Here is a 23,987-nt window from a genome sequence, read left to right on the forward strand (position 1 = left end):
AAATGGAAGAGTCCGAGAAATTATCTTGGCCCTGGGTTTCACAATAGAGCCATTTTCCATCAAACCCAACTCTAAAAGCCTGGCCCACTGGGTATCAAAATGGCGCCATCTTTCATCAAACCCAACTCTAAAAGCCTGCTTGGCCCATATCAACTAACCCATGTAGATAACCTGGGCCGAGTGGCGGCCCACCGACATCCAAACTCTCGGCGGCTCTTCGTGCTCCATGGGCAACGGCAGCAGACCCTACTCTTGGACTCGTTACCAGCATCTGAGGATCAACTGTATGCTATAAAATTTCAAACACCATCTCCCATCACCATTTTAATTCATAACGACCACTCTTCAGACTTTTATTACTTCGTGTCCATTGATTAATCGCTTGGTAACATATCCCATACGAAACCAATCAAGGGATCCGTCAACGGTGACCCGTTAAAGATACTGCGCACTGCTCGCCTCTGAAAAGCGTCTCCTTCCAAGAACGCGAGGCAGAGGGAGACCGAGAGAGGGGCGGAATGGCGGTGGGGAAATCGGATGTGGAGATCTTTAAGCCCCGCAACGACAAGCGGGAGTACCGGAGGATCGTCCTCCCCAATTCTCTGGAGGTCCTCCTCATCAGCGATCCCGACACCGATAAGGTATCCCCGATGCTTTTCCCTTCGAAATCTCGATTTTATGACCTTTTCTTGCAAATTGTTCTGCCCTAATTATATCCGTATGTGCTTTAATTGCTTTTTCGATCAGATTAGACTTCTTTAGGTTTTCTTGATTCTTTACAAGCTATGATTTTTTAGGCTGCTGCTTCCATGGATGTTTCCGTTGGTTATTTCTGCGATCCCGATGGACTCGAAGGCCTGGCTCACTTTCTTGGTGAGTGCCTCATCACCTGTGTTCTTTTCCTACGATGCTTTACGAACAAAATTGTTCCAATGTTGCGGATTCTGGAAATTAGATGTATAGGGGAATGTATTTTTGGTACTGAATACATGTATAGTAGGCACGCGCGAACGAGTATAATAGGGTTTTTATACTATCCAATTTGATTTAGGGATAATACTCAATTTCATAGTGGTCGCTTATTAATATTTTTTGCATCTCCTAGTTAGCCCTAGAAAGATCAAACCTTGAGTGATTTTTTTGGTGAAAAAAGATCATGGCGAGAATATTGATCCCTGACGTCAATCTTGATGCTATAAATAGTATCCGGGGTGTTCTTTTCTCTTTAGCTGGTTTGAGGATATCGATAATGGCAAGGGGAGAAAGGTGCACAATTCATGCAGTCTGCTGCGAGTCAAAGCTGTGGTAATTTTGAACTCACATTCTTAGGAAGTCTTATTTGCTTAATCACGCTCCTTTCGTCTAATGCAGAGCATATGCTGTTTTATGCTAGTGAGAAATATCCCATGGAAGATAGTTACTCAAAGTACATTACGGAGGTACTTCCTGACTGAACCTTGTTGAGATATGAATGCTTTCACTTGTATAGATTAGATGTTACTGGTCATAACTTGCAATATTGACATATGTTTGATGATATATGGTTAAATTCCTGTCTTCTTTAGTTGAACTATTCCCTAAAGGATCGAATGATAGTATATGTTGTTAAATATTTTATATGCTGTCAATATAAATGATTTCTGTTACATGTTCACGTGGTGTGTTTTCTGTTATAAACTTTTTCAGGTCTCCTTATATATCGGCTATGTTGTTGGTAAAGCTCATGGTTTAAACATATCATCACGTCCACCTAAAACAAAAGTTTCTAGATATTGAAGCTAGAGGACAAGGAAAAATGGTTGGCTGTGTCATGTGTGTATGCATTACTATATTGTATACAAAGGCTTTGATGGAATAGAGGTTGGATGTGCAGGCCATCTCTAAAAGAGTTTGTCTAGCTACTTAGAATAACATTGGAAGTGGATCAGATATCAGTATGTTCATATCCTTGTCCATTTTTATTTGGAAAATACCATGGATATGGATATCAATTTGATAGTAAATCTCATATCTATATTTATGTCTAATGGGTGCTAATGCAAATTGAATATCGGAAGTATGGTTATAAATGTGATATAAATTAAATAGTTAAACTTTATGAACCACCAAACTAAAAATATGATTGCGTGGAAGGTAAATTAAATTAAAAATATGTAAATTTATTATGTTATTTCCCTTTAATTTTGTAAGTGCTTTATAAGATGGCAATCATAGTTATCTTTTTATATTTGTATCAGTTTTCCTTTATTTCTAAGTGCTATATAAGATGGAAATCAGAAAGTTATCTATTTATATGTGTATCAGATTTCCTTTAACATATATGGAAAATGAATATGGATATTAGTTAGGTGCTTGAATTAACCATCTTTGAATAGCTCCTGATATGGAAATGGATCCGGATGGATATTTCCTATCTGCTTTCATCCCTAACTTAGAGACCACATTTCCTTGAAACCAAAAGCATGCAGTAGAGTGATGCTATGTACATCGGAAAACATTGATGGAATGGCCACTGCTAGTTAATGTTGGTCTGTGTTACATGGGCACTCTATTTTTAAGCTGTTTGTAAGTGCCAACACTTTTAGACACTTGGATATGGCAGAGCACAACACAAGATGGCTGGATACTACGCTTGAAGTATTCTGCTACTGTTGGTAAAAGTTTGTGCACACTTTGTGCTTTTTTGGAGAGTCATGTAGGGAATTTTAGTTTTAAGTGATGGACACTTTTAGTGAAGTCTCCTTAAGTATTTTTGAGCACTTTAAATGAAGTGTTCTTAAGTGTTTATGGACACTTCAAACAATGTGTTCTTATGCTTCTAAGATAAAGTTTTATAGATTATATAAACACTTGAAGCAGAATATCATTATATGTTAAATATAAATATATATCATGGTTAGTTACGAATTTAAGTATCTCAACACAACTTAAATGAACCTAGCAAAAATAAATAAATAAATAAATAATTTGCAAACTCATGACTATTTCACTAATTTATTTGTTTAAGATCTATAATTTGAACTTTGAAGCCTCTCTCTCTCTCTATACATACATACATACATATATATATATATATATATATATATATATATATATATATATATATATATATATATATATATATATATATATATATATATATATATATATATAATGTATGTATGTATGCATACATATATGCAAGGTTTTAAATCCCATGGGATGGGGATGTCTCGATTTTTTCGGAGAATGTCCCAACACCTGGGACAGAAAATGTCCTAAGGCGTCCCGATCGGGACACTGGGATGCTAGCGGGACGGTCTATCCCAACACATGGAATGGTACCCCATCCCGATATCTCACGGGACATCCCGGAACGTCCCGCTGAGACCTAAATCCCTGCATATATGCATATATATATACATGTATGTATACATATATAAAGATATGCATAATATATACATATATGTATACATATGTGTGTATACACGTGTGTGTGTGTGTGTGTGTGTGTATATACATACACATATAGATACATACATATATACATACATATATAGATACATACATATATACATACATACATATACATACATATATGTATACATACATATACATACATATATATATATATACACACATATATATACATATATATATACACATACATATATATACATACATACATACATATACATACATACATATACATACATATATATACATACTTACATACATATACATACATACATATATATACATACATATATACATATATATACATACATACATATATATACATACATATATACATACATACATATATATACATACATATATACATATATACATATATACATACATATATACATATATATACATACATACATATATATATATATACACACATGTATATATATGTATATATATATACATATATATACATACATACATACTTCAGAATCTTTGACACATGTTTAGGTGAATTAAATGGGCAAACTGAGTGGTTGGGAATGAAGTATGCAAAGAAGGTTTGAACTTTGAAGGATCCTTTGATTTTTCATAAATTTTGGAGTATAAGTCACAGTTCAGGCAGCATGAGTCATTTGATACTTCATAACTTAGAATATGAGACCTTAGTAAGTGTTAACAAAAATAAAGTCCTGGTTTTTGGTATGTGTGAAACATGTGAAGGTGTTATTTTGAAAGCCTAATTTGAGATAACATGGAAATCACCTTTTGATGTATATGGATGTTTCTATGTATGCAATGTGTGTTTGTTTTCTTGTTCTTTTAAAACCAAAAGAACTAGTTATTTAGTAGTTCAGGTTTCTAAATGATATCATACTTTCATACTAGAGGAAAAGGTAAAATAAAAAAGTTTTTAATTTGCATACATACCGTGTGATTGTTCTGTAAAAAGTGCCCTCAAGTTGGACACTTGAGGATGAACCTGATAAACATGATCATTGTATGCATCATTATATCTATAATTCATATATCGAGTATTTGATTGTGCCTTTTGGAACCCAATCATGCCTCTTCAATTGCTATATCTTCATAATAGAATTAGTTGCTAGAATCAAGAGTGGGCAGGTGTAGGGAAGAAGATATTTTAGAAACAATTGACGTAAGAAGCACTTAGAAAGTGGATGCAAGTTTTTAGATTCCAGGAAGATTCTGAAGTGCGTGTCCTAATCTAGATGGAAGATTGCAGCTACTAAGTATAGATTTATACATTTTTTGTAAATGATATTTCTTAGCCATATCTTTAGACCATTTTTAACTGATTCATTTATTTGCTTAATTTGGATTTGGATTCATAATTTGCAATTCAGTTTTATTATGAAGTAGTTTTGCTTCTCAAAGTAGGATGAGAAAATTCATTTTTTTAATCAACCTATATAATTTTATGTCAGATATTCTTATTTAATTGCTTGAGATGAAAATGAGATAACTGATGTAAAATAGGAGTTTTCAAGGAGTTAGGAGCTACATAAGGAAATTTTACTGCATATAGGAATTAATCAAACACTTTTCATACCACAGCGAATTAGTTAACTGTGGTTTAGACTGTTGTGAGGTATGCGTGCTTTGAGATGTAACCATGGGGACATGAATGTGCGTTAGATTTGTGGTGTGGAGACGTGCATAGGGAATTACATGTATGTTCGTATAAGCTGTTATCATTAATAATTGTGCATCAGGGCTTAGGTTAGAGAATTATTGGTCAAGTAAACTGTTATTAGGAAAATTTGTACATTAGGGCTGAGAGAATTATCAGATATTATGTACTTATCAGCTTGTTGTTTGATGGGCATCATGTGCTATACTCCAACTTTGCTTAAGATACAAATGAGTAGAATGTTTTGCAAGTCATGCACCTATGTTGCATCATGGCTGTTGTATCGAAGGTTTAAATAGATAATTGTGCTCTTATGATTTTAATCATACAATGGAACTTTGTGTAGGAATTTTCATCTTTGCCTAAGTGCTAAATGCTTTTTGACTTTGATAAGTATTTAGTGGCTAGATCGGTAAAGAGTGCACAGTTTTTTAAACGGAACTTTGTGTAGGAATTTTTGCCTTTGCCTAAGTACTAAATGATTTTTGATTTTGATTAATCTAAGTGTTTGGTGGCTAGGTCACTAAAGAGTGCACAGTTTTTTTATCTTTCATGAGAATCTTATGTCATGTTAAATTAGAATGCTGATACTTGGCTGGTCATTGTCACAATCATTTTGTGAAACATATAAAGGTCAATATATTACATTATTGCAAAATTATGTTTTGATATTGCTTTCATTATGGTATTTGGTGGGGGCATAATCAGCATGGTGGTTCCGCTAATGCTTTTACATCTTCTGAGCACACAAACTTTTATTTCGATGTCAATGTGGACTGCTTTGAGGAGGCCTTAGATAGGTAAATAACTATTTTAGGTTTTCAATCATTACTTGGCTTTATTTTTGGTCATATGTAGCCTTATACTTTTTTTCTTCTTCTTCCTTTTTTCCCATTCTGTTTTCCATTCAGATTTGCTCAGTTCTTCGTTAGGCCTTTGATGTCTCCTGATGCTACACTTAGGGAAATAAAAGCTGTCGACTCTGGTATAGTGATGCCGTAGCTGGTACCACTTATTTTTGTTCCTATATATTCTTTTTGAAATTCCTATTGAGTTTATCATTATGATGTTTCTCTTTCATTTTGTCAAATCCAGAGAATCAGAAGAATCTATTGTCTGATGGCTGGCGAATGTCTCAGGTTTTCCCCTCGCCTTTCTGAGCAATCAATCTTGTGCGAGCCTTGGTTGAAGCTGGGTATTATTTTGAAAATGATTGATGATAAATGGAAATAATAGTTAGACTTGTGCATGCCTCTAAAACTCATGCTTTTATAATGTACAATAAGTCATTTTTCCCTTTCCCCTCATGGACATGCATTTTTAAACCTATTTTATGTATTGTGGTATCTAATTAGTGTTAGTGGTTAAGTGATGGTTTAAGATAGTGTTGTTAAATTAGATATATAGATGTTAGAAAATAATGTTTGTTTATCTAACACTACTTGTGTAATCTTAGGAAAAACATTTATTAAAAATTTAATATTTTTAGAAAATTAATTTTCATAATTTTATTTAGTTCTCAAAATAACATTACTTGGTAAGTGTTTACGAAAAATATTTATAAATTATTATTTTATTATAAAGATAATTTCATATTTTTATTTAATTCTAAATTTGAAATTTTTGGGGGTTTTGTGCTCCATCCCAATACCATACCAATGGAAGAAGTCTATCTATCTATCTATTATTTATTATTATTCTTGCCTTTTCTTTATTTTTTTTATGTTCTATGTATGATTAGGCTTTTGGGTTGACTTTCTTCTGTTTTTTAGTGATTTAGCTGCATTTTTAAAGCATTTGATATAGGAGTGTCGATATTGGTATCAACACTTGTTGAGTCAACATGGATCAATAAACTAACAACATTTATAAATAAAAAATAACAAATAAAGTATAGTATTGGAAAAAAATGAATAATAGCTTACTTTATAGATTTGGTCCCATTTAGAGTGTATGTGACCCTTGTAGATATCTAGATTTTGTTTGTAATTCAGATCTTGGAAATTATAATGGTGTGGATATTGTCTCAATCCCTGCTAGTCATATGATGTTTGATAGTGATCTGTTGTGGTTCCTGGTACTATGGCTGCATGTATGTGTGTAGTCATAGAAACCGAACTATTCTTATTCAAGATACCAAGAGGCAACGCTGAACTCTAACCATTGGCTATACCCATATGATAGGAGGGGTAATGTTTGGAGTTGAACCCCACCGAAATAAGATGAGTGATCGAATTTATATCGATCTTATGTGGATGGCATATTGTCCACTATGCCAACTGATGCTTTAGGAGATCCATCTGCAGCATATAATGAGATTGCTCTCCACTTTGATGCAATAGCTCTCTACATATCTTTTTCTTGTCCTTTACAAGCATGGTCAATCTTTTGCCACTTCGGATCTCAGTTGGGAAAGACGTGGATATACATAGTGAGTTGTGGTCCTTGCTGGTTTGTCTTTGAACTTCTTCCCCTTCTTACTACCAAATGTTCCGAGCATAGAAGCTATTTGGTCATCGCCTCTATCAATATCCTTTTTGACTGATGAGGTCCCTTTTTAGCCTAGATCTATTCTAGTGGATTTGGAAATTAGCACCAGTCTTGCACAATGAGGGCCTAAATTGAGCCTTGTGCCTGGCAACCTCTTTCCTGTGTCCCTGTTTATCAAGCTCTTCTGTATGGTAGACTAAAATTTTGTCTCCTCCATATCATTTGGATCTGATGCCTCATACTCCTACAAGTCTCTAGAATGGTATGAAGGTGGCTCAACCACTTGATATTTGCTCTCTGCCTTTTTCTTAGCACTTCTTTGTTTGTTTGCGTTAAAATTAATAAACTGTTTTTTCATCAATTAGTGGACTTTACATGGGCATTTCATATAAGCTGACATTTCGGGTAACTACCGGTAAATGTTGCTTCAATCCAGACACCCCTTCCTAAACTCCACATTGCATCACTTGCACTTTCAGTGGTGCTAGCCCCAAAACATCGCACCGTGATCCTAACCTATATCACATTGTGACTCCTTTCCTAAATCCATTTTTGCAAGTTTGGCAAATACATATCATGTATTCATAATTACTTATTTAATTACTTTAAAATTAGTGAATTTACATTGTAATGCCAAAAATCACTGAATTACTTTAGAAAATATTTCTACATTATCTACACATAATATTAATTTTTCTTAATTTTTTGGTTTTGATTTTTTTATTTTAAAATAATGAATTGATATTTAGTTATAAAATTTCTAGAAAATTAATTTTAATTTGGATTAGCATAGCACTCTACCAGGGGTGTTGCATATATTTTTTTCAGCCCATGTTATGCATTAATCATCACTTTTCAGAATTTATTTAAATTTGGGCTTAGGTTCGTGTAGTCCAAATTTAAATAACTTGCTATCAAATAGAGATAGCAAGTAGCATGCATACCTCCAAATGTTGTACCAGTTTTACAGCATTTTTTGAACATTACTTTATTTTATTTTTATTATTTTTAATCTAAAAATATATTTTTAATGTAAAATTTAATATGATCAACAAAAAAAAAAAATCATTTTTTGGGCATTTGGTCAGATCATCCTTAGATCTATAACATATCATGAAATCATACCAAAAGACAAAATTTGGCATGATTTTTCCTCATTTTCCCCATTTTTGGCCTATTTTAGCACTCAAAATAAAAAAGAGGGAGGGAGGAAGAGAGCAAGGGAAAAGGAGATAGGGATCATACCTTGATTTTGGCCTAAATTTGGCAAGAATTTGCTGTGTTTTCCTTTTCTCACGGAATTTGAAAAAAAAAATAGAGAGGAAGAGGCAGACAAGGCATGGGAGGCCTTATTTGCCTCCCCCTCTTGTTATTGGGGCAGAACAGTTGGCCGAATCACCCTAACCATCTTGAACTGAGCTTAACCGAGTGGTTTGGGGCCCATACTAAACTGAAACCTACTGGGTCTGTACACCCCAAACTGAGTGGTTCGGGTGAGACAGTTGACCTTGCATGAAATGCACATGTGCATGTATATGTATATAACTATGTTCCTTATTCATATAGATGGACGTACATCTCTTAGTATATGTGGACATTGACAAATGCCCCTTGGATGTGGAGGGAGGCAGGGGGTGAATTGGCTAATTTAGCAGCTTCAGATGAAACTAACTGTTTCAGTAATGGTGGGCCTCGGCCCTTCTTTGTCTAAAAAAAGAGATGAAAGTAGTTGTCCTTCCTCTTTGCTTAATATTTGACTGTGTTGACTCATAGTTTGCTGTCATTGTGTATATGTTTTGGCTTTTCGATTTATGGCTGAACATATTAATCATCAATTACGTCTTTACCTTACTTTGGTGGCCGCTTGCTTGTTATTAGAATGCCAATCAAATTTTGATTTGGGAAAGTCAGTCATTCCTTTCCGCATCAGTTTTCTTTCCTGGTCTTCTATCAATCTTCTTCCTTTACCTAGAACCTGACATGTAATGAATATTCACCTTTTCTGCTTGAATTTAATTATTGTTTCTTAATGTTAATATTTTCAGCTTCAAAAACATCTATGTTCAAAGGATCATCCATATCATAAATTCAGTACAGGTGAGCACTATGATGTTTTCAGTTAGATTTGCTGGTCCCTTGTGTTTATGAAATAGTCACTGATAGTTTCCATTTTCCTGTTGCTCTATTTCCCACATTTAAGAATCCTTTACGTGTACTCTGCTGTTTTAGTATGATAACTTCAATCTACTTGGAGTTGCTTGCTTTCTGGTAAACTTGTTCGAGTTGTTAATACATTTAGATGTATTATTTTATATTTAATGGTTTGCTATTAAAACTAAAATGATATAATGCTAAAGAACTAAGTACTAACCCTAGTTTTTTGTGTAGATGCCCCCATTTTCATGAACTTGTAATTTGGAAATTCGTTTCACTCTATGCATGCCTTGACTTTTCCACAAATTTTAACTGGGTTTGGCTATCATACTTCTTTAATATATTTTTTGTTAAAAACTTAGAAAGAATCTGGACCTTTCATTGTATGAGGGTGTTTTTGGAATTTAACAACTCAGTGGACAACTGTTTACTATTATTTCCCTTCTATTTTATTAAAGCTGACATGTAGTCGGACTAAGGATGCCTAGTATTAGCCATGTGTCTTTGAAAAAATTAAAAAAAAAAAAAGAAAGAAAGGCCTTTCCTCTTTGGCACTTCTTCTTCCCCATCTTTCTTTCCAAGATGTTGCCCTGTCCACTGCCTCCCATGGAAGACATTGCTCTTCACGGCTGTTGTCACCACCATACATGATGCTGCTGTCAATGTGGCCTCCTTGCCATCTTGGACTGCAAGGCCCTGCCTAGTCTCATCCCTGTTGCATCACCTAAGATGATACCATCAACCCGGCCCATGATATTTTGATCTGCCTATTATCTCCCATTAGTGGCGTCCATCTGACCCTCCCGGTGATATTTTCCACAGCAACTTCATCTTCTGCTCCACCACCTTCCGCTTCTTCAATGTTGTCTACTACCATCTAGCCTGGATTTTTAGGCATCGGTGCTTTATGCTGTATGATGATAGAATTGGCATCCTCCAATGCCTAAATGCAGGTGATCTCATCCCAACCCTGTCACCTTCTTCCAGCATTGGCCAAAATACCCTAGTTTGGGCAAGAAGAAGAGAAGGATGCAAGGGGAAAAAAGAAAAAAGACACTGCAAATTTTACTTTAGAGTTCCAATGTTCTTCTTGTACTTGCTTTGTGTACTTCCTGTTCAAATGGGCTTTTACTTGTAGCAAGCCGGTAAATCCTGACAGTCACTTGTAATGATATAATTTCAACAAATTTGCGGTACAGCATTCCTGGAGCACCTAGCAAAGCCCATTTTAACTTCTGCTGCCATCTTCCGTGAAATGTGGTCCTGTTTAGCTGATACTCATTGCCTTGGAATTTTTCCTTTGTGATCCATGATTGCTGCAACTTTGCAGCATTTAATACTGGAGATTGCAAGCGTTAGACATTTTATTTGTGTTATGAGATAACATGTTGAATTTACCAACATGCTTCAGTTTTTCTTCTTTCCTCCCCCTCCCCACCTTGATTTTTCAATTATGTATAAACTGGTTTTTCATTTATGTTCTATCTTGCATTGTATTTTCACTTTCTATATGATACCATATAAATTACAGTGTTTTTGTACAATCCTATGTCAATTGGGCGGGGTTTTGGGTGGGTGGGATTTTTACTTTGTTGATAAATTTATAAATTGGTGATCCATCTTCAGTCGACCAAGCATCCTTTATTTTGATGGGAAATGCTTACTGCTGCAATTTAAAGTATGTTCATGTACATATATGAAATGATGAGAATTCTTGATTATTTCAGTCAGTCACAGCTAATTTTAATGACAGATGCTCAGATAATCTCAGTTCTGAAGCCAGGAAAGCTGGTGTATTATCTCCAATTATTTATGTTCTGATGTTTTAGGAAATTGGGAGACATTGGAGGTTAAACCAAAATCCAAAGGCTTAGACACAAGGCTTGAGCTAATTAAATTTTACGAAGAGAATTATTCGGCAAACCTTATGCACCTTGTTGTATATGCAAGAGGTAGGGTACTGCTTTAAATTGTCTACCAGAGTCTTTAATCTTTCTTTCTGTTTAATTTATTCCTGACAAGTGACCACTCTAATTGGATCTTTTAGAGAGTCTCAATGATATTCAAAAACTGGTTGAAAGGGAGTTCTGTGATATTCGAAATACTGAACGGGACTACTTCCATTTTCTTGGTCAGCCTTGCTCGTTAGAACATCTTCAGGTATGTTGGTCACTCACCATTGGATTTGACCCAAATGACAACAAAATTTAGATGACAGTATAGTACCATGCAAGGTTTGCCGTTTCGGTATCGGACACTATGCTAGTAAAATCCTATATAGTGTCGGTATGCGATTCGGTACAGTATGGTAGTATCGGTATGGGGTAGTGTGGTGTACCAGTATAGTACGGTATGCCCTGTACTGTCTGATATGGTGCATTACAGCAAACCATGGTACTATGCTTTTGATAATAATATTGAATATCAAAATAGCATTTTGATGCACAATTTCTTCGTGAGTTCATTCTTGTTGGTTTGTGACAGATTCTTGTTAAAGCAGTCCCAATAAGGGAAGGTCACGCATTGAAAATTACATGGCCAATCACTCCTAGCATACGCTATTACAAAGAAGGTCCTTGCCGGTACCTTAGTCACCTTATCGGGCATGAAGGCGAGGGTTCTCTCTTTTACATTTTGAAGCAGTTAGGTAACTTCAGTTCCTAATGGTTTTACACTGTATTCATATATCAAGTCAATATTTCTGTAGGAAATGTTGCTATTAGTTGGTTCTTTGTTTTTTTTTTTTAGATCTGATTTTGTTTTTAAATTGTATCTCCTGACTTTTCTGATGTTGACCTTAGGTTTTATTAATCTTTTACATATAAGCCTCGATTTTAGTTGAGTTTCCTTCACATTGTAATTATGTGTATTAATACAGCTTAAACTGATCTGGCCTTCAGCATTCTAGTCAGACAGGTAATTTCAAAAATAAGTGATCAATAGCTTTTTTTTTAAATGAAAGTGGATATGCAAAAACTCACCCATCTCTTCCATTATTCAGAACTAGTTCTCCAGTCTGGGTGAGTGGTTATGTTGTTTTCCGCCATTTGAAGAACAAACAGGAAGCAAGTAGACTACTAATAATTGGATAAACATTTACTAAGTTCAGACTTATTCTCATGAATATCATTTAAGTAGATGTCCTATTTACCTGAGATATTGCTAGTGAATAGCGGACAGCCCCTTGCCTGAGTTCACTAAAAATACTAAAGAGTCAAATCATTAAGAATAAAAATTGTTTTCCCAGCTATAGTTCAAATTCTAGATTTTGGGTCAGTTCAAATTTCAACTTTTAAATGCTAAGGTATTTCTCAAACCTCAAAGGCTCATAAATTTTATTTTACCCAAACATTGTTCAAATGCAAATCCAGTAGGAAGTGTTATTAATCTTAATCTCCAAAGCATCTGATCTAAAATGATACTAAGCAACACCTAATGCTTAAAAGTATTTAACACATTTATGTATATATTAATATTAAAAGTATTTAGCACATTTATGTATATATTCCTCTATATATGTTGTAGGTTATTACATTTCATGTGTTAACGCATACAATTTTTTTTTTTTAATGCAGTTTTGATTATAAGTTATGTAATTTAGCCAAAAAAAAAAAGTTCAGGGCAGGGTGAGCAGCTTATTGGGTCAATTGAATTGCCATATATATATGCATATAGCATAGCATTAAAATAAGAAACACAAAATACAAGAATAGAAACAGATTGGGAGGCCAAAATAGTTAGCAACAAGGGCAGACCTGCTATTCCCAAGCATACAGTTGGTGCCCTTTCTTGATATGACATGCGATATGGTGTGTATTTTTTTGCCTAGCCATTGATATGCCCCTGTACATTTATATTTGAATCCTTGCAGATGATGTTGCCATTTGGTTTATATTACAAATTCTATATTCAACATCACTAATTTCCTAAATCCTAACTTTGCCACTATCATGATCAAACAAGGTGTGACATATACAGTTATTTGTAAATCTTCTATTGTAATGTCTTTGTCTCATATCAGCAACATAAAATTTTCCACTAGAAAATCTGCAACGAATTATTTAAGTATGTGTCTATTTAATCTAAAGTTATTCTCCTTTATTTTCTCATAAATCTTCTTTTTCTAATTGAGTCTATTCATACTGTTAGTTTATAGCTTGACTTGGAAATGAAACACATCTATCTTATTCTGAATCATCAATGTCCACATCCTTATACTTTTACTGAAACCAAAATATCTGATATTGGTTTTAAGTTACTTTTTTTGGGTCTGAATTTACACTGGTAAATCATATTGCCATTCATTTTTTGATATGTTTTTTTTTTTTCATTCGATGCTTAGTTTTGTTTTATACTAGAAGGGAAATTCATATTTCAGTTAATACATTTCTAAATTGTTATATTGGTGAAAGTTTTGTCAATTATCATTAGGATATGATTGCTCATCTTACATGCAAACTTCCATTGTTATTTGCTAGTGTATATCCTATTGAAAAGCAACTACTGCCAGACTTCCTTTCGTTAGTATATATTGATCAAAGCTTCTGTAATTTTGGATCAATGAGAATGTTGTCGATTAGTAAATGAATGCTCTATATAAGTCTTCTTTTAAATTCTGCTAGATCAAAATTGCTATTCTTGGTCATCTTTTTGGAGATTTCTTCTTTTTTTCATCTCATACTTTATAATATGAGGGTGGGTGCTGATAATTGCAGGATGGGCTATAAGTCTGGAAGCTGGGGAAGGGGATTGGAGTCTTGAGTTTTCCTTTTTCTATGTGTCTATTGAGCTCACTGATGCAGGTCATGGTTAGTTTCTATTCTGACTCTTAAAAATTTATGAATCATATTATGGGCCTTTCATATGTTCATTATTAACTTTTGGTATCTGTCGATATTATTGCCCTATGATATAATGTATTCTAATCATGGATCATTTAAAATGGATGACAGAGCATATAGAAGATATTGTTGGATTATTGTTCAAATATATTCTCCTCTTACAGAATTCTGGAGTCATGAAATGGATTTTTGATGAGGTAATTAGGACTTCATCCTCCACATATAAATTATTTTGTGTAGTTATTAAATATTTTTTTATTGGGAAGAGCTTCCTTCATCGAGCATATCAATTGGTATTCTATGTATAAAGCAATTGAATTTTTTAAAATGGATCATTGATCTGTATTTAATGGGAAAAAGATAAGAAATAATCAACACTTATTTCTAGTTTAATGTCCACCTGTATTTCATTATTCACTAATTAGATGGAGGTTTTGGTTTGAGAAATTCATGCCCATTCTATGGTTGAGTTGGTTTTTTTATTTGCTCTTTCCACTGTGAAAATTGTTGATTAGTTTCTTTCTGTCAGCCAGCCCATATGTATCTGAATTGGTTGCCTGTGCAGTTGTGAATTTGAATATTAGACAAACAAAATGTTTAATAATGTGGAATAACATATAGAATTATTTAAAAAGGAGTCCTAATTTATTAGCTGATCTTTAGTGAAAGTTTTGTGATGCTCAAAAAGCCGCAATTATTAAATTTTAGGTGTTATTGAATTATATGAAGTTAATAAAGATATCATCAGTGAATGTCTGAAACAGAAAAAGAGGTCGAGCAATCTTACGCTTCTAGCTTATGGTGGTTCTTAGTTAGAATTGTGAACCAGTCTTCAAGAGAAGGGCCATCAATTTTTGATAGGTTTCTTATTTTAGGATCCTAACTTTAATTTGATCTAGGACCAGAGATTAGTATAGGAGTCCAAGTCCACTAGAAATTTGCTACATAATGTTTCCTCTTTTGCTTTTCCTTATTCTTTTAGGACAATTAATTATAAATCTATAAATATGCAGTGTCCTAGTGGCCATCTGAAGAAGAAATCAGTATAATCAAATTGGCGTAAAGGCTTTTGGAGGTCTCTATCTCCTCAAAGTGATCGAAAATCCCTTCTTTCCAATTTTGTTTTCTATTCTCATATTTCTGTGCAAAATATCATTTCTAGAAACTTGGGGTCCTATCAGCTTGGTATTAGAGCATCTTTCTCGGTGCATGACCTTCATGAGAAATCAGAAGGAAAAATCTCAACATTGCAGGTTTGGAACCTTACAACATGGCTATAGAAAGTTCGTCTCCATGAATAAATGAGTGAACAAGAGAATGGCAATGGGAACTGAAATTTGAAGCATGATTGGAGGCCAAGTTTGATCAATTTTGGAAGTAATCAATTTAATAAATTCATCCTAGAGGCTTTTGGAGGCCTTGATCCCCTTGAAGTGATTGAATATCTTTTCTTCAACCTATTTTCTCCATTGTTTCTATATTCTTGCTCGAAATATGATTGATAGGAATTGGATTGCTATCAATTTTTCATCATGAGCTTACTAGCTGGAATGTTCTACTTGTAATGGCATGTTTAGGCTCTTACTTGCTTTGCTGCTTTAGCACTTACTCTCTGCAGCTCCAAATTTCAAGTCCGTTTTGACCAAGTTTCATGATAAACCATATAATTATCTTTTTACTGCTTATTATTTTATCATTATTATTGATATATGATGTTTCCTTTTCTATATTCAACTACTAAATTTACTTTTGAAGAAGCACTAAGTGAATCTTGTTTTCCTTTAATATAACTAGGATGTAATGGAAGCAAGTTGGATGGAATGGAAAAGTGCAACTAGGATATTATACGATCATAGGATATCCGCCAAGTTGAAGTTAAAATTTTATATAATAACCATATGACCAGCTATACTTTATGGTGTTGGGTAGTTAGAAAAAATGTGCACAAGATGAGTGTGGCCAAAATGAGAATGTTGAGACGGATGTGTGCTAATACAACTATACAAGAGATAGAATAGGATATATAGTGATTCATGAAAAAGTAGAAGTGGCACCAATTGAGGACAAATTGAGAGAAGGATAATTTAGATGGTTTGGACATGTACGATATAGGTTGAGGAATGCGCTAGTATGAATGAGTGATTTGATACTTGTGGAAAGAATGAAGAGCGGTAGAGATGGACCAAAAAATCATATGGATTGGAGTAGTGAGGAAGGACTTGATATCTCATTGTCTTTCAGAATGCATGACCTTAAACCAGCTGGAATGGAGGAAAAGGGTTGATGTAGCCCACCACAACTAGTATAGGTTTAAGGCTTGGTTGATTGAGTTGTGTTTTGCCCTATTGCTTCTTGGATGCCTCCACATCCTTTTGTTTTTTTGAGAGCAAATCTTGAGGCCATTCCAGCATTCATTCCTATTCTAGTTTCCTACATTTTGACGAAATGTCCTATTTTTAAAGGGCAGATCACAAACAGGATACTGATTTTCCTGCATTTATTTTTCTTTTGTTTCAAGTTATTGTGCTTTGCAAAGACAATCAGAAACCATTCTTATACTGCTTCAATTTTATTATAAGGTTTTGTTTGATGAGTCAATGCTTGTTTTGGTTCTACTTTTAGATTATTTTTTCTTCAAATAAAGAAAGAAAAAAGGAGATTTTGAAGTTAACTGTATTATGTGGTTCAAATGTATCAAAGATTATGTAGCTTCATTTTTGCATGTTATGAATAATCTGCTCTAGAAATTTAAAGAGATTTTATTATAGAATAGTTAAAAACAAAAAGGAAGTTAAACGTTAAATTATGCTAAGTATGCATTAAGATTGCTATGCATCTTCTTTTCTGTGTGGCCAAAATCTATGTTAATATGCTTAAAAGTTTTAAAAGAATTTAATTTTTCTCGGTTCTATGATTTTCAACAGAAAATATTGAATATTGCTTTCACTATGCGTTGATTATAACTAAATCTGATCGTATACGAAATATTGTTTCTATTCTTTCTTTTTGTATCGTTTATAATTAAATCTTCTTATCTCTTCAATTTAAGCATATAAATGTTCAGAACTAAACACCCATTTAGTTACTACAGTATGTAATGTCAGCATTTCTTCTTTTTGAGCTTGGGCTTACCTATGTTTAGTAAAAAAATCCGCATGTTCTCTTGGTTGTCAGGTTTCAATCTTGATTGGGGAAAAACATAGTTTTATAGAATAGTTATCGTGCTAATGATTCACTTCACATTGCATAGCTTAAACAACAAATAAAGCAAAGTGTATCGAATTATGACCGTTTAGTAGCCTGAGCTTCTTCTATTCAGTTGTCGACCTCATGTCAATCCTCCACTTTTCATCCGATCTTGGGATTGGTAGTATCCTTCAACAAGGATTATTGGGGGTCAAGATTCGTAAAACCAATCACAAAAGAATTGGGCAATCTTTGATGGTAAATATTTATCTTGTTTTATTTTATATGCTAAATTATTTTATTTTACTATTAGTTTGTGGTATGAAATTATTGATGTAATACCTTATTTGCATTTTTACATCAATATTGTTTCTACTATATAATGCCAACTTTGCTAATGTGTGTACATGAGGTGTGTCTAATCATCCACGTTTCCTACCCGTACGTTTCTCCATCCTGTGTTCCTTCACCATTTCTCACCCCATGTTTCTCTATTCTTGTGAAGTTAGTTGCTTAGAGCCGAAGGTTCAAGTCCTTTCTATGGTGTTTATCATTATTTTTATTAGATAAAATGCATGGGCCTTGCACGTGCCTAATGCTCACTCTAGAGAACCATTTCTATGATGCATTAATAGTAATAGGAACTATGATATGTATGAATGTGCACACATACTTAAAGTTATAAAATCATGTTTGTGTATTAAATGTTCGAAACGTGTCTTTACAACACCGTAGTGGACCTAGCAGTATTTAACATCTAAAATTATTTGTGATGGAAATAGATTTTTCTCAGTTTTCATTTTGTGCGATAAAACTAGATGCTGATATAGTTGCTTACCTTTCAATGCTGATGTGTTCCAATTGTTGCTGTGATATGTCATGATATAAATGCCAATTGTTGGGGCATAGTTCATTTCCCCTCCATCTTTTGTGCACAATACAACAAAATTACTTTTGATAGTTAATGTTTGAAATGTAAAATATTGACATCTTACTTTACCTAAATATGTTTTTGGCATATCAAACTGAAATGTAACATTCGTTTGTTTGCTTAGCTTGTGGCAATTTGTGAGACGGGGTTCCATTATCGAGACAAAATCCCTCCTATTCACTATGTCGTTAATATTGCTTCAAACATGCAGGTTTGTCAAACAACTCTTTTATGTTGGTACCATTGGTAATTCCTTCCTTGTTGTAGTACATAATTTCATTCGTCTATTGGCATATGGATCTGGATATCTTGCAATAATGTTGTGGTTTTGTGTCTCATATAACTTTATTTGGAATTTTAATACTACTGCATTTTGATTTTTAATCTTTTTGATTATTAAGGTCATGTGGTACAAGGCAATGTATTCCAACTACAAACCCATCATTATTGCATATTCCAACTACAAAACATGCATGCGCGCTCACACACATTTTCCAACTACAAACCCATCATGCACACGTTCCAACTACAAACCCATCATACGCACATTCCACCTACAAACCCATCATGATTGCATATAGATTTTTTTTGTCTTTGAGCTGTGTGGGTTTTGCTGTCTTTGAGCTGTTTTACATGCACACACACACATATATGTTTGTACTTATATGTATATATGAAATACCTACAGGTCCCAAGTGTCCAGGTGTCCTTTAAGTGTCCAACACTACAACCCCAAAAAAAAAAATTAGACGTGGAGATTCTTCTGTATGATATACTTATAAAATAAATGTTGCATCTAGACATCCTTATGTTCATTTAAAAAGGAAAAAGAAACTGGTGTGTCGTTGTAAATGTCTGACTCTAGACACTCAGCCTACTATGATATAGCACTTGATATTGTTGGGAACTGAGTGTCATTATTGAAAATGCCAAGCAAGTACTGACAGTTTTGGCAAACATAAGCAGAACACTCGCATTTTGTAATAGCAAGAAGTGCAGTATTGTCTAATGCTGTGTCCAAATTTCAGAAATGTCCACACACCAGAAGATATGCATATACATTATATATTATATGTATGCTTTTACATATTTATAGACATATTATATGCATATGCATGTGTATAGACATACACAAACTTGAATAGAATGTTGAGGGCTGGCTAAGCTGATCTTTTCAACTACTTGCAGAAGGCTTTCTAGTGCCTACAAGCTAGATGATTGATGATTGTATCTTTCTCAAAGCCTGGCTTGCTAGGAAATTGCTTGACCATCTTTATAGACATTTGGATCTCTGAATGGAGATTGAAAGTTATTCCTTCAGTGGGAATGTATGGTGGCATTGTTGCCATGGAGGTATGGTGATATGGAGTTCATTTCAGCTTCTAAGTATTATGTGGTATTGTTTCTCCCCTTGATGCCCCTGCTTGAATTTTGGAAGTTGTTTATGCCAACACGTCCACTCCAGTCCATCATGACCTATGGCTTGAACTTTCTCGATCCTCCAACTCAACTATGTTAATTGCTGGTGATGCTAACATTGTCTTGTGTGAGAGGATAAAAGAGGTGGGCTGCATTTTGAAGAAACTTGGGAGATAACGAGTTTCAAGTTTTCTTACCATGTAATGGATTACCGGAACCCAGCTTCACAAGAGCTCGCTACACATGGTGTAATAACCGGGATGACATGACTCTGGCTTTTGGGAGAGAATCAATTGCTTTTGCTAATGATGGGTGACTGTCTCTGTTTCCTCAAGCTTAGCTTGTTTATCTCTCCTGACCTGGCTCTGATCATTGTGCTTCGTTGTTGAGCACGAAGGGGGCAGCAAAGGTCCATATCCATTTCCATTTCCCTTTGAGAATGTGTGGCTCTTCCATGCTCGATCTTGGAAGTTATTTGATGGGTTTGGAGTACTGTAGTGCCAGGATCTCCAATGTACAGAATGATTGCAAGGCTTCAGAGCACTAAAACAGCCTTGAAGGAGTGGAACAAAACAAGGCGGGATATACTTTCTAATCAACAGAGGTTGTGGAGCAGTACATTGCCTCTTTAGTGAAAGGACGCCAATAGGGGTTGCCATTCAGTAAAGTATAGAATGCTTAGAAGTAAGATTTCCAAGCACCACAATCCCGGCACTAGCAGGAAGCTTTTTTGGCAGCAAAAATATTCTAATGTTTGCTTAGGGGTAATCCAAAAAAATACAATGTTCTTCCATAGATATATACAGTTATTTGGCACAGCGCATAACAAAAGCCAGTTCATCAATAATGCTGTTGGTGATAGAGTAGGGGATCCTTAACAACCTAGGGATGAAATTTTCAATCTTTATATGAATGCCAGAACCAGGATATTTGATGAAACAAACCTAACCTACCACCAGTGTATTATACCTTGTCTTAGGAGGATTGGCAAGCATCGTGCCAATGTTATTATTGATCAATGGAGAGCAGAGAAATGAATTATTATTATTTTTCTTTTAGCCTCTCAAAGGGCCTTTATAGGCAACTAGATACAATATACTTAGACGCATACTAGATACCTATTTGGACACATACAAAATATGGTGAAGATTTTAATATATGGTTATAATTAAATATGGTTATAACCATACTAAAATATAACTACATACTATATTTCTTCTCTAACACTCCTCTTCAAGTTGGAGCATATATATCAAATATTCCCAACTTGGTATATAAAGAAGAAAAACGAGTAGGCCCAAGAGCCTTGGTAAGGATATTAGCCAACTGATCCTCTGATATTGTGTGGGAGCTTTGTTGTTAGAATTGTACAAGTCGCGAGTTGACTTGTACGATTCGCAACGATTCACAGCGTGGCCGAGTGAACCGGAATGGTGAATCGGGAAATGAAAAGAATCGCACCTGAATCGCGAGTCCGTCGGCTAAATCGTGCGACTCGAGGGATCGTTCGATATCGTCGAGTCGGAAAAGATAAGTTTTGATAGTGATTATTTGCTGTTTTTGGAACCAAAAAGCCAGGGAATCAAAATAAAGGCTAGGGAATCAAAATAGAAGTCAGATTTTGGCAAAATTTGCTTTCAAAATTGGTTCACACAAGCAAATCAAAGAAATTTCTCACCTTTGAACTTCTATTCAACTGTTTCTCCGTCTTCTCTGGTTGCTTCAACTCTTCGAAGACTACGACGAGAAGAGGAAGAGGTCGCGTGGGGAAGAAGAAGCCTCGAACCCTTCGAAGCATCTCCGCAAGTTCGCCGTAGGTTCGGTAGGTTTTTTTTTCCCATTGCTTTCTTTATTTCTCTTCCCGGTCTCTCTGTTTCTCTTCCCGGAAGTTTTTTTTTTATCAAATTGAAGCCTTCTTCTTCTCCCGATCTCTCTGTTTCTCCCTCGAAACCCCAAAGCTTTTTTTTTTAATATCAGACCGAAGCCTACTTCCCAATCCCTCTGTTTTCTCCCCTGTTTCTCTTTCCCGAAGCCACCCAAATCCCTCTGTTTCTCTTCCCCGAAGCCACCTGCGAACCCCTCTATTTCTCTTCCCCAATGCCACCTGCGAACCTCTTTTTTTTTCCTGATTGGACCGAAGCTCTCTGGGCTGTGGTCCCTCTTTTTTTTTTTTTTAGTCGGACCTTCTCTCGAAGCTTCGAAATCGAGAGGGGCAACTGGAGAGGTGTGGTCCCGTTCCGGTCCTGTTGCCACTAACAGCCACTTAAACCCTCAAAAAAAATAAATAAATAAAAACAGCAGTAACATTAAGATTTAAGTCTTTTTTTTGCAGTTTTTTTAACAATTTTTATTTTTTTAACAGGGATTGACTTACATACTTTACAGTGGAATTATGTATTATTATTTTATTGAATAATGGCATCTAGAAAAAAAATTTAAAGTTGTGGATCCCACTTGGAATCATTGTAAAAAATTTGATGATGGCAAAGGGGCGATGGAAATTGATTACATCTTGTATGCAATTATTGTAACAAGAGTTTTTGGAATGAGTGAATAGAATGAAAAATCATCTTGCAGGTACACATAACAATGTTTCTCCTTGTACTCAAGTTTCTGAAGAAATTCAAAATTTTTTTAAAAATTTGTTAGGGGAGAAAGAAATAGAGAAAAATTTTGGTGATGATTGAGTGCTTTGAAGTAGATGAGACAAATGCAAAATAAGGAAGGGAACTAATTCATTTATGATGAAAGGAAGAGGAAATATATGTAAACAACGGACAATGAATGAAATAGTAAAAAAAGAGAATCAGTGCTTAGAGATATTTGTAGATTTCTATATGGACATGCATTGGCATTCAATTTGGTCAAAAGCCTTTATTTGTTCAAATGAAAATCTGTTGGGGAGTATGGGAGAGGACTGAAATTCCCTTCTTATCATGAAGCTAGAGTTACTTTCTTGAAGAAAGAGGCAGAAAGTGTTAATGAATGTTTGATAAAATATAAACATGTGGAAAAAAAAGGGATGTTCAATCATGTCCGATGGTTGGACTGATGGAAAAAGTTGGTTTATTACTAATTTTCTTGTGAATAGTCTAAGTGGGATGGTGTTCCTCAAATCATTGGATACCTTTGATGTTAGTAAGGATTCAAATAAGTTGTTTGAATTGCTTGACAGCTTAGTAGAGGAGATTGGAGAGAAAAATGTAGTTCAAGACTTCAAGTGGTGACAGATAGTGCCTCTGCTTACGTTGGCGGGTAGACTCTTAGAAGAAAAGAGAAAGCATCTTTTTTGTCTCTATGTGCAGCCCATTGTTTAGATTTAATATTTAGTGACATTGGAAACATTTCAATTTTTTTTTAATACATTGGCAAGCAAGGCAAATTATAGTGTATATTTACCGCCATACTTGGGTTCTTAGTGTTTAGAAAATATTCTAAGAACAAGAAATTGACAAGACCGGTGGTTACGAGATTTGCAACATCCTATCTCACTTTGAGAAGCATACTAGACAGGAAGATTGCTTTAAGGGCTATGTTTGCTTCAGAGGAATGGGCAAGGAGCACTTATGCATGCAAATTTGAGGCTAAAAAGTTCAAGAAATTTATTAAGTGATAACAGATTTTGAAAAACTACAAAATATGTTTGAAGTGTTCTTCCTTTGATAAAGTGTTGAGATTTATTGATGGAGATGCAAAACCGGCTAGGGGTTATATTTATAAAGCAATGGATAGAGCAAAGGAAAATTAGCAAAAATTTCAATGATGTTAAGAAGAGGTATGATCGGATTTGGGAGATAATTGACACTCGTTGGGATTTGCAACTCCATAGATCACTCTATGCGACAGCATATTATCTTAATCC

At 34.6% G+C, this 23,987-nt stretch overlaps 1 protein-coding gene across 1 annotated transcript; it reads left to right on the forward strand.

Moving 5' to 3' along the window:
* Window positions 1–398: 398 nt before the first annotated feature.
* On the forward strand, window positions 399–18,917 carry LOC140858620 (insulin-degrading enzyme-like 1, peroxisomal; the record flags this gene model as incomplete). The annotated part of the gene is given in 13 exon segments (XM_073259882.1): window positions 399–641; window positions 798–873; window positions 1,372–1,439; window positions 5,813–5,904; window positions 6,016–6,089; window positions 6,200–6,243; window positions 9,640–9,691; window positions 11,578–11,700; window positions 11,796–11,908; window positions 12,233–12,395; window positions 14,464–14,556; window positions 14,701–14,786; window positions 18,831–18,917. Coding segments are annotated over 13 exon segments (1,194 nt in total), but the record flags the coding sequence as incomplete, so codon positions are not given.
* Between the last annotated feature and the right edge of the window lie 5,070 nt (window positions 18,918–23,987).

This window comes from Elaeis guineensis, chromosome 6 (genome assembly GCF_000442705.2).
Source record: "Elaeis guineensis isolate ETL-2024a chromosome 6, EG11, whole genome shotgun sequence".
NCBI lineage: Eukaryota > Viridiplantae > Streptophyta > Magnoliopsida > Arecales > Arecaceae > Elaeis > Elaeis guineensis.